The 16,459-nt window shown below is 47.2% G+C and overlaps 1 protein-coding gene across 4 annotated transcripts in view; it reads left to right on the top strand.

Annotated features, from left to right (window-relative positions):
• LOC144604713 (cadherin-12-like) overlaps positions 1–16,459 on the top strand; it is a 576,800-nt gene that overhangs the window by 482,490 nt on the left and 77,851 nt on the right. For all 4 annotated transcript variants that reach the window (XM_078419376.1, XM_078419367.1, XM_078419374.1 and 1 more), the window contains one exon: positions 2,197–2,333. In XM_078419376.1, coding sequence (XP_078275502.1) covers positions 2,197–2,333 — 137 coding nt within the window. The remainder of the gene's footprint in view (positions 1–2,196; positions 2,334–16,459) is intronic.

Here is a 16,459-nt window from a genome sequence, read left to right as displayed (position 1 = left end):
AGAGATACAGCGTGGAAACAGGCCTTTTGGCCCACCGAGTCTGGGCCGACCAATGATAACCCACACACTACTTCCATCCTACACACACAATGGACAATTTATAGAAGCCAATTAACCTACGTACCTGCACGTCTTAGAAATGTGGGAAGAAACAGGAGCACCCAAAGAAAACCCACACGGTCACAGGGAGAATGTGCAAACTCCTTACAGACAGCACCCGTAGTCAGGAGTGAAACCCAGGTCTCTGGCACTGTACGTCAGCAACTCTACCACTGCGCCACTATGCTGCCCTTTTGTTTTATAGATACAGTGCAGAAACAGGCCCTTTGGCCCACTGAGTCCGCGCCGACCTATGATAACCAATAAAATTAACCTACGTACCTGCACGTCTTAGAAATGTGGGAAGAAACAGGAGCACCAGGAGAATGCCCTTGTCACAGGGAGAATGTGCAAACTCCGTACAGACAGCACTAGTAGTCAGGATTGAACCCGGGTCTCTGGCGCGTAAGGCAGCAACTCTATCACTGCATCACTGTGTCGTTAGGTTCTGATGTAACGTCCTAAATAATTCTGAAGATTGTCATTAAAAAGTTGTGTTCCTCGCGTAGTTATTCCTTCATAATCCGATTTGAACAATTTGAACTTCGAACAAGTCATTGTGGAGAGCAATTTTGTAATGTGTTCCTTGGACTCCCCAGAACTGGGTGTGAATTCCCCACCCTCCCCCAGCAACTTGTTAATATTTACAGATTTCTAAATGTCATCTTTATATTTTTAGATTAATAATAATTCATTTCTGTGTAAAATATAAAGGGCTTCAAATGGTCACATTGTAAAACGTATGGTTAACACAAGACTTTTAAACTTCCTGGGCACAGAGCATTTGACCCTGAACATGAATAAACCATTTGATATTCCAGGATTAATTTGCCCCCCTCAGCCTTTCAAGTACCATTGTTTAAATTGATATTTCTTGTTGTAGGTTTATAATAGGAACTGCTCTTGTACTGTCATGTTTCGTTGAAATTGTTATTGAGCTTTTGCTCGTATTCTGGTTTGGTGCTTATGTAAATGGTGTTATTAGTGTGCATTGTCAAATCAAACACCTATTTTTGTCATTCAATGCACCTATTAAGGGCTATCATTTTACAATGATTTTTTTGACAATAATTAAAATCATTTGATTGGCAGATAATCATGAGTAATTTTAGTTAATTTCCAATTCTGCCAGTCTGATTTACATTCGTATTTATATGCAAAGTGAAAAGTAAAGTAAAGTCTTTGGTGATTTCTTTAGAAGAACCATCCTTACAGAAAGAATGTGGAAGCTTTGAAAAGGGTGCAGAAAAGGTTTACCAGAATGTTGTCTGGATGAGAGGGTATGAGCTATTAGGAGAGGGTGGACAAATTTGAATTGTTTTCTCTGGAGCGTCAGAGGTTAAGAGGAGACCTAATGGAAACATTTAAAATTATTGGAGGCATAAATAAGGTAGACAGTTAGAACTTTTGCCCAGGATTGAAATGGCAAAGCCAAACGGGCATAGCTTTAAGATGAGAGGGGCAAAATTTAAAGGAGATAAGTCAGTCAAGTTTTTTACACAGAGAGTATTGGATGCCTGAAATATGCTGCCAGGGATAGTGGTGGAGGTAGATATGATTGGTACCATTTATGAGGCTTTTAGAGAGGCACATACATATGCAGGGAATAGAGGGATGAGGATCTTGTGCAGGCAGAATAGATTAGTTTAACCTGATATCATGTTAAGCACAGACATTATGAGCTGAGGGGCCTATCCCTACACTACACTGTTCTAAGTTTCATGTAACAATAAAGAACAGGGACTAAGAGGAAAATTAAGTCCCTCTAGATGCTTCGAGCATCAATAAGATCATGGCTAATTTTCAACATCACCATTTTTCAACTACCTCTTAATTGTCTGTTTTAAATATCAATTGATCTCAGTCTTAAAACATTGAAGCATTTGAACATCCTGATCCATAAGCAAATTGAGCAGTTCCCCATCCTCTACCAATTTTTCACACCTATCTTCCCACAACAAGATCAATGACTTGAAATAAAAAAAGATTAAACAAACACTAACTGAATTGTTTAAGTAACATGTATGTAAATTCTGTTGAACTCCACAGTGCATACAAAATGTTTATGTGCAAATCTTTATTTTATTGACGATCCAGGTACTCGATTGATAAAAGCAGTGACCAGGAGGGATACTTCACCATTGATGAGATTGATGGAACGATTGCTACCAATGGCATACTGGACAGAGAGGATATTTCCCAGTATAACATTTCTGTCCTGGCAACAAAAGTCAGTAAGTACTCCATACACACCGGTGTGAAAACTGCCAACTGGTTTCATGGGTAGTGAGGGTCCTAAGAAAATATATTGTACTTCGAAGTGCTAACCTCAAAAGGAAATTATTGTCAGAATTGCTGCTTCTGTTAAAGTAAGCTAAACACAAATGCTTAAACAATAGCTGGAGGTTCTGCAGATATGAGTCTAAATTTTGCTCAAAATTGTGAAGTAAATTAGGAGTCAATACTTCTGGTGCAACCACTGTATCGATGAAGAAGAGTACTTGAGCAGTGTGTTAGAAAATAACCTTACATATTACAATCCTCTCTCTCTTCAGTGTATTGAAATATTGAATGTAAGATACATGTATGTCATTCAACATGATACTCCACAACTTCTGGTGTTATCAGTTAGGATTTATAATTATGAATATAATTTATTAGGATGAAGATGGTAAAAGGTCAGCAAAGACTATTCATCACCTTGCTTCAAAACTGATGCATGAACTCTTGTATGAGTTGCCAAATGGTAACATGTTGTAAAGTTGTGTTGATCAAGTTAATCATATCTCTATCAAACACTGGTATATAAATATATCAGTTAATAGCCTTAGGTGTATAACCTGTGCTGATAAAACTACCAATAAAGCAATATTACAGTATAGTGTACAGAGTAGAATATCCTTTGAGTGTGAAGGGATTAGAAAGGAGTAAGCATTGAATTTATATTTTAATTGAATGTTTCGTATTTGGATGTGAAAAGCAGTTGGACAGAAACATACTCTTACAGAGAAATTTCGAGGGCAGATAAATAATTTCAGAACACTGAATAAGAACGGCTTAAGGAGGAATAAAATTGAGAGAGAAGAAAAATGTATGCTCAGATACAGCAGGAGAATATTCTGCAAGTAAGAAAAGTGAATCATGGGCATGTGAATTACTGACTTGATGAATGAACGAATGAATGAATGAATACTTCATTGTCACATATGACATATCATAGTGAAATTCTTTGTTTTGCATAACCAAGGTATGCAAAGAGTCGCCACATAAAGGGTGCCAACAAAGTTACAAAGTATCCCGTGCCAGGTCCTCCTTTTTTCTCCCCCCTTGAAACAGGGACAAATATTCATGACAGTTTATGAGGCATAGTTAGGAAGTAGATTTATCCAGTTCATTGTTATTATTCTCAGGATACTCCTGCATTCTACATAAGTATGGTTGCATGATGAAGTGTAAATAATGTGGATTTCTTGAGTACAGAATACAAATTTATAACATGTTAGCTCCACAGTAAAGTAGAAGTGTAAACTGATACAAGGAAGGACATTTAATCCTGCAGATCTATCTAATCCAAAATGCTAACTGGCACATAGTTCTCACACAGTCAGTAGCTAATGTGATAGTGCGGCACAGATAATACCATTGGTTGGCAAGTATCACTTTTAAGAACTTTACATCGTGATAAATGGCAGCCAAATAAATTCTCAGCGCCATGAGATTCTAAGTGGACAACTACTTCAAGGGAAATTGGTTCGGTCACATTTCTGAGCATGAAATTGGTTATTTGCCATATTTCCATACAAAATAAAGGAAAGCCATGTAGTCCAGCAGAGCAATTCCATGCCCCATTAGTTATCCCCATAATGTAATTTCTCCATGTTCCCATCAACTGCCCCAAGATTCTACAACTCACCCACACATAAGCTTAAGTTACACAAATGCTATAAATAAATTAAACTAAACTAAACAAAACAATTACCCTTAGGCAGGTGTTGGGAGGTAGGCCGGCAGCACTTTGAGCTGGCATCAAAATTAAACTCTGGCTTCTAATTACACAGCACTGTACAGCACAAGAACAGGCCCTTTGGTCCACAATGTCTGTGTCAGACGTGATGCCAAGACCATCTCTTATCTACCTGCATATAATCCATATTCCTCCATTCCCTGTTTATCCATATACCTATCCAAAGGTCTCTGAAACACCACTATCATATCTGCCTGCACCACCATCCCCAGCCGCATGTTCCAGGTATTCACAACCCCCTGTGTAAGAAACTTGTGCTACACATCTCTTTTAAATGTTGTCCCTCTTACCTTAAAGCTATGCCCTCTAGTATTTGATTTTTCCATCTTGGAAAAAAACATTCTAACTGTCTGCCCCATCTATGACTCTCATAATTTTATAGACTTCTATCTGGTCTCCCCACAACCTGCAGTATTCCAGAGAAAACAATCCAAGTCTGTTCAACCTTTTTCTGTAGCTGACACTCTCCAATCCTGGCTTCACTCTGGTAAGCCTCCCCGGCATCCTTTCCAAACCCTCACCCTTCCTGTGGTGGGTGACCAGAACTACATGCAATACTCCAAATGCAGCCTAACTAAAGTCCCATGAAGCTGCATCCTGACTTCCTGACACTTACTATACTCACGGCCTCAACCTATAAACACAAGCATACTATATTGCCTTCTTTACAACTCTATCTACTTGTGTTGCCACTTTCAAGAAGCAGCAGAGCTGGACCCCATGATCCCTCTGCACATTCATGCTGTTAAGGGTCGTGCCATTAATCGTGTACATTCCCCTTCATTTGATCTTACAAAGTGCAACACCTTACACTTGCTCGGATTAAACTCCATCTACTATTGATCTGCCTTTTTCTGTAGCTGCAGGATCAGTCCATGAAGCCACCACCCAGTGTCATAGCATTTTGCAGCAGGATCTGATCAGGTCCTCCTTAGCAACTTTAGGTCATTTGCCATGTACACCTAAATATCACCCCAACCACTTGATTTATGATAACCATCCAAGCATTTTGCCCTCGTTGTAGCCTTAAAATAGCAGAGCTGAATTTCAAGAAACAGGTCATTTCTCTTGTAGGGTTTGAAATTTATCAAACATGACTTCTCCGTTGTATTTGTAGGGTTAATTAATATGTATTAGAGTCTTGCACATATCCTACATGTTCCTTTGGTAAACAAATCTGCAAAGGTTGCTTTAAGAATTGATGTGTTGCTGCTTTAATATTTAAATGAGGATCCTGGAATGCGAGGCACTGCCAGACATTTTTGGTCATTTAATTTTGATTAATTGTATCCTCAAAACATTAGTCACGGCATTTGTTGTGCTAACTGGGTAGCATTTTCATTTAATCAGAACACCAGGCAATAAAAATAATAATATTACTCAGTTAAATTGAATAAAATTTCTAATTTCTTGGAAAATAAAATAATTGATGAATGTCTTACATTATGCATATTTTTAATGAACTAATTAGAAATTATTGGAAAAAAGGTAATGCCTGTGCATATGTGTGGACTGTAAAGGTTGAAGCAAGGAGAAGCAGATTGATTTACGGTGGTCAGCTCCGATCATTCAGCCATGTTGCAAATTCATCAAATAGTTTTGAAAGTATATTGTGACTTTTCGTATTCATGAGAATATGCTGAAGTACTTCCGGGAGCCCAGATTACCTTGAGGAATGGCAGAAGTTTTGTGTAATACTGCTGGTATTTTCTCTAACTGTTAGGTACCATTGGTGGAGTTGGAACATCACAGGCTAAAAACTCTGGAAATTTATGAATATCCCGAAATTCCAGAGACTTTTTGGTCTGTGCAATATTCCAAATCTGCTCTATTGTTGCACACCTCGAATCCAACAAGAGCTTCCTGTAACTTCTTGGCAGTTGTGCCAAGGAACCTGTGAACTGGATATGTATTAGTGTAGACTTTATTACACTTCAGAATCTCATTTCACTTCAATGGAGAAAAACTGCTGTTTTAATTTCAGATACTTCACTTTTTTATAATTAACTGTACAAAATTGTTGATAAATGTTTTTTGAAAATTAATTTGAATCGTTGAAAAGTTCCTGAATATATCTGAATATCAGAGACATTCAGAAGTCTTCAATGCCCTTGACAGCAATAAGCCAGTGATTGAACTTTAGTTGGATCTCAAAGCTTATTTTCAGCATTTCCATGCTGAAGAGAGGCTAGCTAAGTCATGTTCTGTCCCATGGTGGCACTAGGAACCAGAAGTCCTGCACTGCGTAGGACCATGTTGACCATGATTGAGTCAGCTTTAGTCAGGAAGATAGAGGCATAAAACCGTAGAGACATACAGCGTGATAAGGCCCATCATGCCCCTGCTAACCAGTGAACTCCTCCGTATTACTCACAATTTCCAGCACCTGGCCCAAAGCTTTCAATGCATTGGTGATTTTAGTGTACAGGTGTGCTGCCATTGCCTGAATATTACCAGTCAATTACAGCAGGAATCCCAGCAGACTGGGTATTGCAACCATGTTTTTTTCTTCGGCGGCATCAATTTGGCTGGCTGGGAGGCTGGAGTTAATGTATGATATCGCCAGTCTCTCGAAGCACTTCATGATGGAGGTTGTCTGAGCTACTGGGCGGTAGTCATTAAAGCACGCTACCTTACTTTTCTTTGGCACTGGGATGATAGTGGTCTTCCAAAAGCAGGCGAGGAGCTGAAAATGGAATAGTGAGAGGTTAAAAATATCTGTGCAACCTCTGCCAGTGGGTCTGCACAGGAGAGAGAGAGAGAGAGAGAGAGAGAGAGAGAGAGAGAGAGAGAGAGAGAGAGAGAGAGAGAGAGAGAGAGAGAGAGAGAGAGAGAGAGGAGAGAGAGAGAGAGAGAGAGAGAGAGAGAGAGAGAGAGAGAGAGAGAGAGAGAGAGAGAGAGAGAGAGAGAGAGAGAGAGAGAGAGAGAGAGAGAGAGGTCGTGTTTTTCTCTGCTCCGGCGACTGAGAAGTTTTGAAGCAACCTTTCAAGGTTCTTGTCGAAGGAGGAGGAACAGTTGCAGTGAGATTTCATAGTTTGACCGAACGTCGGACTGTGGAAACTTTCCTTTGTTTAAGGATTTCTCCATTTCGTGTGGAATTCCTGAGTTCCTCTGCACCGCGGTGGGAGCAGCCGTGGCTGGCGGATTGCCAAGAGTGCCTGGAGATCGTGGGTAGGAATGATTTCGGTGTCTTTGACATTTATAGCACCGACTCTCTGCCCCAATACCGTTTTGCACAGTGCTGTTGCCTGGGCTTAACGTGAAGAGGGTATCTTTTGCTTCTGTCAGGGCTTTGAAGAGCCTTCCAAAAGCTGCTCTGGACTGTGGAGGTGAGCTTGGGGACTTTCCTTTCTCTGGCTGGAGGAAACTGCTACTGCTGCTCATTCAGACTGTGACTGTCTCTGAGGATCGCTTTTGAGCTGAGGTGCTGCTGTCCCTGGAGCTGAGGTGTGCCACTGTCATGAAGGCGGGGGCTCGGCCTAAGGTTCAGAGCTACGCAGTGGCGGCTTCGACGGCGGCCTCGAGGCCACTCGTGGATGAGCCTCATGTTGACTTGGACTGGGATATTTACGGGATCTCGGTTCAAACCGGGTTCACGTGGAGCAGGGCTGCAATTGCAAAGGGCTTGCATGATCTGTTCAAGAGGGATGTCATTGCCTCTTCCGAGAGTGCAGGAGGGAAGGTTCAGTTGATACTGAAGTCCCGGAAGGATGTGGCCCAAGTGTTGGAGAAGGGGCTCACGGTGGAGGGGGTCCATCTACAGGTGGAACCGTGGGTGTCCAATGTAAAATCGGTTCTCCTACGGAATTGTCCCACGTTTCTCCGGGATGCAAAAATCCTTCCACACTTGATGAAGATTGGGGAGGTGCGGTCTAAGCTTACTAGGCTCATGCACCCCGGGAATGACCCGTATGAGAAAGGGGTGCTGAGCTTCAAGAGGCGCGTGTTTATGAAGGTGGAAGTGGGGTTGGGTGCTGAGGGGAGTTTCGCTGTGGAGCATAAGGGTCTCTCTAATCGCGTGTACTGGAGCTGGGGAGAGGCACAGTGTCACGCGTGCAAGGAGTTTGGACATCTCCGTAGAGAGTGTCCCAGGAGCCGGGCCACTGCGAGAAATTCTAACGCAGGGGCCCAGGAATGCAGTGCTGGCCCATCCGGGGCGGCCCTCCAAGCCTCGGTGGCCCGGGGTGGAACTGCTGACTCGGCTGGGGCTGCTGACTCCGTCTCGGTAACGCGGGACGGCACTGCCAACCCATCAGAGGCTGCAAGTACCACCTTGGTGACCCGGAGCAGTGAGGGCCCCCCCCCCCCATACCCTGAACCTGTGGAGGTGGTAGATGGCAAGGCGCAGGGGAAGGGTGAAGGGGGGGAGGGAGGTTGGGTGACGCAGAAGGGGAAGATTAAGAATAAGGATAAGAAGAAGGATAAGCCCCTCCAAGGGAATCAATCAATAGCAGATGGGCTCCTGCCCAGTGGGCCCAGTGAAGTCCAGGGCGCACCTGGTTTGGCTCAGCAAGGAGCTGAGGTGAACCGGAAGGGGGCAGGTGGGAGCAAACATGGGAGTAGAAAGGGGGCAACGGGTGGTGCGGAGGTGGAGGACCCTTCCTCTATGGAGGTCACCGCACCTCCCATAGCCACCGGGACAAAAAGAAGGCTGTCGGAAAGCGAGGAAGAGCATGAGCGTGGGCCCAAATTAAGGGGGACGGCTATTTCGAGACCTTCCACCCCTGTCGAGAGCGGTGACCACGGACTGGTGACTTGTGGGCCGGAGGATGAGCCTCTGTTTCAGGGACCTTCTGCAGGTGTTACCAGACCAGTTACTGGGATCGCCTCCCCTGAAACCGTGTCCTCTGGGTTGGTGGCGGCCCCCTCGTCTCTGGGGCCTTCCGTGGAAGTCATCTCATCGGGTAGCGGGGTTGATGCCCCTGGGAGTGTGTCCGCTGGGTCGGAGGAGGTCCCCTCGTTTCAGGGGCCTTCTGAGGGTGATGGCACGCCGGTCGATGGGTTTGACTCCCCTGGAAATGTGCTCCCTGGGATGGGGGATGAGCAGAGTCAGCCTGAGGGGGGAGGAGCGGGAGATCAAACGTACCACTCTGAGCTCTGTATTAGAACCAGTGGAAGTGATGAGGGGAGTGATGCCTCATCGGTTGAGGTAGTAGGGGAGACTCCAAGAACACCTGGGACCCCGGGGGTGCCTGCTGTTTTTTCTTCCCCAGACCCAGAGGTGGGGTGTGATGGGAGAGTGCAGGAGCCTAGCCTTTTACCGGACAGCTTGTTGCTGTCAGAGGCATCGGGACCCTCCCTCGGCATTGATCCTGGGGGTGGTGTCATGCCGGAGGAGGGGGAGAGCGATGGGCTCGGCCTGTGCAGTGGGGTGGGTGAGCTTTCAGCAAGCTGTAGTCCCACGGACTCTGACACTGGCCTTGAGCGATGTGCAGAGGAGGCTGCTGCTCCAGGTGTGAGTGGGTTGGCGGGGCGCCCAGACTTCAGGGCTGTGTTTAACGCAACCCTTATCCGTGAGATTCAGGACTTTCTCAAAACATCTAAAAGTCACAAGACTAAAGTTGAAACAGCGAAGAGGCGGTGGGGAGAGCTGCCAGGATTTATTGAGGATCTTGATAGCATCCTTGGCAGCAAGGATAGTGATATTACTGCGTCTGTGAGGCATCAGCTTGGGGATTTCTCAAAGTTCCTCAAGGAGGATGGTTCTGTGATCAAGAGCAATGTGAGGAAATAATTCCAACGTGTTTGCAAATTCACAGTAGTTACATTAAATTTAAATGGCAGTAGAGCGAGCTTTCGCAGATTTCAGCATTTACAAGTCTTGAGAGAGGGGAAATACGCGGTGTGTTTTCTGCAAGAGACGCACACTGTTGTCGGTGACGAACCCACCTGGCGACTGGAGTGGGAAGGGGGGGTTTACATGAGCCACCTCAGCACAAACTCGAGCGGGGTGGCTTTTCTGTTGGCCCCGACTTTTCAGCCAGAGATCCTGAAGGTGCAGGAAGTGGTGCCAGGTCGTTTGCTCTATCTGGCTGTGAGTCTGGATGGCATGCCGTTGCATTTTATTAACGTGTATGCCCCCAGCAGTGGCACGATGCAGGCCTGCCTACTTCAGGAGGTGACTGCTCTGTTGAGCACTATTGAAAGAGGAGAGTGTGTCTTTCTGGGGGGAGATTTCAACTGCACACTTGAGGTGCGAGATCGTTCTGGTACTCAGTGTGCCCCTGCTGTAGCAAAGAAACTGAGAGGCTTGCTTGATTCCTTTGAGCTAGTGGATGCATGGCGGAACCTCCACCCTGACTCAAACGCATTCTCGCGGAGGTCTGAGGGGGGCGGTTCCCGCATTGATCGAATGTATATCTCCGGTGCGTTTGTCTCCCGTGTCTCAGCGGCCTCAATGCGGCTGGTGCCGTGCTCGGACCACTGTCTGGTGCGCATGGACTTCAATCCGGGGCGCACGCGGGCTGGGTCTGCTTACTGGCACTTCAATAACAAGCTGCTGGAGGATCGGTGTTTCCGGGAGTCATTCAGACGGAGTTGGGTGAAGTGGAGAGAGAGGCAGGGGAGCTTTTCTTCACTTAGGCAGTGGTGGGATGTGGGGAAAGCTCACATCCGCCTCTTTTGTAAGGAATATACGTGGGGGTCGACCGGAAGGCGGGACTCAGCGGTTGAGAGGCTCGAGAGGGAGCTATCGGGGGCGGAGTCTCGCCTGGGTCGGATTGGTGAGGACTCCTGTGAATGGGGAGAGTTTCAGGGGAAGAAGGAAGCCTTGAGGAACCTGCTGCTTGAGCGGTCCCGAGGAGCTTACGTGAGGTCGCGGGTCCAAATGCTGCACGATTTGGACCGAGCGTCACCTTTCTTTTTCTCTCTGGAGAAGGGGCGGGGAGCCCGCAAACAGCTCGTAGAGCTGCTCGCGGATGATGGCTCCTCTGTCACAGATCCAGAGAGGATCAGTGCTTTAGTCCGGTCCTTTTATGGGACCCTGTTCTCCGCAGATGGTTGCAGCGGGGAGGCTCAGCGGGTCCTGTGGGAGGGTCTACCGACTGTAGATAGGGAAGTGTCCGATCTTCTGGATGACTCCTTATCACTGGAGGAGTTGACACGTGCCCTGCACCAGCTCAGGAGGGGCAAGTCCCCTGGGCTGGATGGGTTGACGGTAGAATTTGTTAGAGCCTTCTGGGATGTCCTGGGGGATGATTATATGAAGGTTCTGGGGGAGAGCTTGGCGACCGGGGAGATGCCCCTCTCGTGGCGCAGAGCAGTCGTTGTCCTGCTGCCCAAGAAGGGTGAACTCCGCCTGTTGAAGAACTGGCGCCCGGTCTCTCTCCTCTGTACAGAGTACAAAATCTTTGCACGGGCGATGGCAAATCGCCTAGGCTCTGTGCTGTCTCAACTGATTCACCCGGACCAGTCCTATACAGTCCCTGGTCGGTCCATTCAGGATAACATCCACCTGGTTAGGGACCTGATTTATCTATCTCAGGGCACTGGTCAGTCAGTAGCCTTCCTGTCTCTTGATCAGGAGAAGGCTTTTGACAGGGTAGACCACGACTACCTACTCGGGACGCTGCAAGCGTTCGGATTTGGACCGCATTTTGTAGCCAGGGTCCGGCTCTTGTACGCTGCAGCGGAGTGTCTTGTGAAGGTTAATGGGGTGTTGTTGGCTCCCATTCATTTTGGGAGGGGGGTTCGTCAGGGGTGCCCCATGTCCGGTCAGTTGTACTCGGTCTGTGTAGAGCCATTCCTGTGTCTTCTTCGGAGGAAGCTGACAGGCCTGGCTCTACCAGGTCCGGGGGTGGAAGTGGTTCTTTCAGCCTATGCCGATGATGTGCTCCTTACGTTCACTGACCCTGGTGACCTGCGGAGGATGCGTGAATGCCAGAGGACTTTCTCGGCTGCATCATCCGCCAGGATTAATTGGAGTAAATGCTCTGGACTATTAGTGGGTCAGTGGCAGGTAGACTCCCTGCCGGAGGAGATGGCGATGTATGCGTGGAGCACCACGCACCTCCTCTATCTGGGGGTGTACCTGAGTCCCACTGAGGATGCCTGGCCGGCGAACTGGCAGGAGCTGGAGATGAAAATCGTCGCCCGGCTGGGACGCTGGTCAGGCCTGCTTGGAGTCCTTTCCTTTCAGGGGAGGGTGCTGGTCATAAACCAGCTGGTGGCCTCCATGTTGTGGTACCGGCTGGCTACTCTTGTCCCGCCCTCCATCTTTGCAACTACTTTACAGAAGAAGCTGGTGGACTTCTTCTGGGGAAATAGGAAGCATTGGGTTACCGCAGCAGTCCTGAGTCTCCCGTTGGAGGAGGGCGGCCAGTCCTTGGTATGCGTGCGTACCCAGGTGGCGGCTCTCCGTCTCAGGACTCTGCGGAGGTATATGTACACGGAGAACCCCCCCAGGTGGCACGCTCTGGCCACGTATTTTTTTCGTCGGGGTTGTTGCCTACGGGGGGTTTCGCGGCTGCCGGTGGCGGGCATCAGTCGACCCGCCTTACGGGGTCTGCCTAGTTTCTATCGGGACGTGCTTAGAGTGAGGAATTTGGTTGTTTTCAGCCGACGTGTTGCTCCACAAAGGGAGGGGGACGTTGTGGCTGCGGGAGCAGCTGGTCCTCACCCTGTCATGGCGGGTGTCGAGGAGAGGCGTGTGCCTAGAGTAGTTCTGACTGAGCTTACCCCCGCTCCGTCAGATTTGCTCATCGGGCCTAGGCTCCGGGATCTCTCCCGGGCGCCGGCTCCGCACAACTTGAGCCGCCTTTCCGAGATGCCCAGCGTGCTGTTTCGTGATGCGAAGAGACGCACACTGTACAGAATGCTCCTGCACATTCTACACCTCCTTGTTTTCGTACACCGCCCTGATACATCTTGGCGGTCTGTGTTACCACCTGAAGACGGGGACGGTCCTCAGTGGGGGGCTCTCTATAAGGGAGTTGTTCCCCTTTACATCGGGGACCTGGGGTGGAGAGTGTTGCACAGAGCGGTGGTGTGTAATAAACTGTTGAGCCGGTTCACGGGCTCGCCGACCGCCTGTATTTTCTGCGGTGACGAAGAGACCGTGTTCCACGTCTATATGGAATGTGAGAGGTTACTGCCCCTGTACCAATATCTGAAGGGGTTGTTCCTCAAGTTCTGGTTACACTTTAGTCCTACGATTCTAGTGTTTGGACACAAGGCAGGGGGTGGGGAGGGTCTTTCGGGGGGGTGGGACCTCCCTGTCGGTTTGCTCTTGGGCCTGGCCAAGTTGGCCATTCGCGGGTCCAGGCAGCGGGCGGTCGATGGTCTTGCCAGAGTCGGCTGCCTTCCCCTTTTCCGGGCCTACGTCCGTGCGCGCGTGACCCTAGAGAGGGAACACGCGGAGACCACGGGGACTATGGAGGCCTTCCGTGGGCGCTGGTCACCGCGGGGGGTTGAGAGCATTGTAAATAATGAAGGCAACATTGTATTATAATGATTATTTGATGACTTGTAACCCCTGAATGTGGTTTTGATGTGATGTATCATGTGAATGTGCTGAATAAAGTCTTTGAAAATGAAAAAAAAAAAAAAAAAAAAAAAAAAAAAAAAAAAAAAAGAGAGAGAGAGAGAGAGAGAGAGAGACCCGCCACACGGGACATGCCAAGCTTTTACCGCGATGTGTTGAGAGTGAGGAATTTGTGGCTGTAGGGGGGGCTGGTCCTCACCCTGTTGCGGTGGGTGTCGGGGAGCGGCGTGTGCTTGGAGTGATTCCGGCCGAGCTTACCTCCGCTCCGCCGGAACTGCTCATCGGGCCCAGGCTCCGGAATATTTTCCGGGAGCCGGCCCCACACAACTTGAGCCGCCTCTCCCAGATGCCCAGCGTGCCGTTCCGTGATGCAGGCAGACGTTTACTGTATAGGTTGCTCCTGCACACTCTGCACCTCCTCGCCTTCGTCTTCCGTCCGGATACGCCTTGGCGATCCGTGTTGCCACCTGATGGCGGGGGTGGTCCCCAGTGGAGGTCTCTCTACAAGGGAGTCCTCCCCCTTTACATCGGGGACCTGGGGTGGAGAGTGTTGCACAGAGCCGTTGTGTGTAACAAATTTTTGAGCCGGTTCACGGACTCGCCGGCCGCCTATATTTTCTGCGGCGAGGAAGAGTCCGTGTTCCACATGTACATGGAGTGCGTGAGGTTGCTGCCCCTGTATGAGTATTTAAAGGGGTTGCTCCTCAAGTTTTGGCTGCATTTCAGTCCTACGATCCTGGTGTTTGGGCTCGGGGCTGGGAGTGGGGAGGGCCGGTCAGGAGGGTGGGATTTCCCTGTCGGTTTGCTCCTTGGCCTGGCCAAGATGGCCATTCGTGGGTCCAGGCAGCGGGCAGTCGATGGGCTTGCCAGAGTCGGCTGCCTTCCCCTCTTCCGGGCCTACGTCCGTGCGCGCGTGACCCTAGAGAGGGAACACGCGGTGATCACGGGGACTCTGGAGGCCTTCCGTGAACGCTGGTCACCGCGGGGGGTTGAGTGCATTGTAAATAATGAAGGCAACGTTGTATTATAATGATTACTTGATGTTTTGTAACGTCTGATTGTGGTTTTGATGTGATGTATCATGTGTTTGTGCTGAATAAAGTCATTGAAAGGAAAAAAAAAGAAGAAAAAAAAAAAGAGAGAGAGAGAGAGAGAGAGAAAGAACAAAAAATGAGAGAAAATGAGGCAAATAAACTTTAGAGATACAGCACGGATACAGGCCCTTCAGTCAACTGATTCCGTGCAACCAGCGATCACCCCATACATTTATCTACACACTAGGGACAATTTTACAACTAACAAAGTTAATTGACATACAAACCTGTACATCTTTGGAGTGTGGGAGGAAACTGGAGCACCCAGAGAAAACCCATGCAGTCACAGGGAGAACGGACAAACTCCATATAGACAACCTCCGTAGTCAGGATTGAACTCAGGTCTCCAGCACTTAAGAAAACAACTCTACCATTGCGCCACTGTGCCGCCCCAAATTTTAAAGTGAAAGATAGGGACTAGATGCAAATATGGAAGCAAATGCATGATGTGAAGCTTCAGACCTCAAATGTTCAATCGGAATGTTCATGACATGGTTTGTCAAAAGATGAGGCGTTGTTATTTGAACTTGTTTTGAGCTTCAATGAAAAGGTGTCGTAGTCTGAGAAAAGAAAAGCTAAAATGAGAGTGACATGAAGAATTACAATGACTTAAAATTAAAATAGTCAGCAATAGATTGGTTCCTTTAGCAATTCCCCTCACGTTGATGGTATACATAGTCCATGCTGTTTTTCTGCTGTCAAGATTAAAGTGGTTCAGTTTTTCTGGGCAAAATACTGCATACGACAAATGTTCTTAATTAATATTAATGTACACACAGACAAAGTGTTCTCCTGGACAAGGGTTAAATTTGATTTTTTCAGAACATCTTAGTTTGTTTGCCTTTTGACAGAAAATAAGCAACAGGGTGAACCGGACATGTTTAGTGCACAGGCTGTGTTAAGGGTTTAGCAGAATATTTTGTGCCAATCCTTTTCTCATGACACCTGAAGACCCTCTTTAGTTTTCAGAATAACCTTCTTAATTAGTGGAAAAAATAAATACATTTTTACTGGTTTGCATGAATACTGGTTTCATTGACAATAACAATCCCTAGAAGGCCTAGGTATTGTGCCTGAAATCCACAATTTAAGAAATAGAAGCAGGATATTTAGAAAACAATTATACAGTTGACTGGAGTCAATGTTGTTTTGACAAACTTCGAGTTTTTCGAGGATGGATTAAGGGTGATTTTATTTGGATTTCCAAAAGGGATTTGACAAGTTGCCACATAAAATGTTACTACTAGTTCAAAGCTCATTATGAGTACATCGGCATGGATGAAGGATTGACTAACAGCAGAAAACAGTGTCAGGAGAAAGGGGTAATTTTCAGGTTGGTGAGCTGTTACTAATGGGGAGCCATAGCGTTTAATGCTGATGACTTAACTATTTACAATCGATATTAGTGACTGTGAAATGACCCGATTATATTATAACCAAACAAATGACAGCAAGATTTGATGAGGAAGCCGAAGTCGCAAAATGGATGAGGATGAGTTAAATGAATGGATTCAATTTTGTCAGATGGACTCTCGGGTGTGGGGGGTGGGGTGTAGGGAATGGGAGGTAGGGATGCGAGTCAACCATTTGGAAGAAAGAATAGAAAAGCAGAATATTGATTAAATTGGCAAATGCTCAGCAAATCAGGCAGAATCCAAGGTCAGAATCCAAGCCAAGGCATATAATAAACTTTTCCGTACATAACCATTCCCCGTGGGAGGGAAACCGGAGCACCTGGAGAAAACCCACGCAGTCACGAGC

This window comes from Rhinoraja longicauda, chromosome 2 (assembly GCF_053455715.1).
Source record: "Rhinoraja longicauda isolate Sanriku21f chromosome 2, sRhiLon1.1, whole genome shotgun sequence".
In the NCBI taxonomy this organism is placed as follows: domain Eukaryota; kingdom Metazoa; phylum Chordata; class Chondrichthyes; order Rajiformes; family Arhynchobatidae; genus Rhinoraja; species Rhinoraja longicauda.
This window is presented reverse-complemented; position numbering and strand designations above follow the sequence as displayed.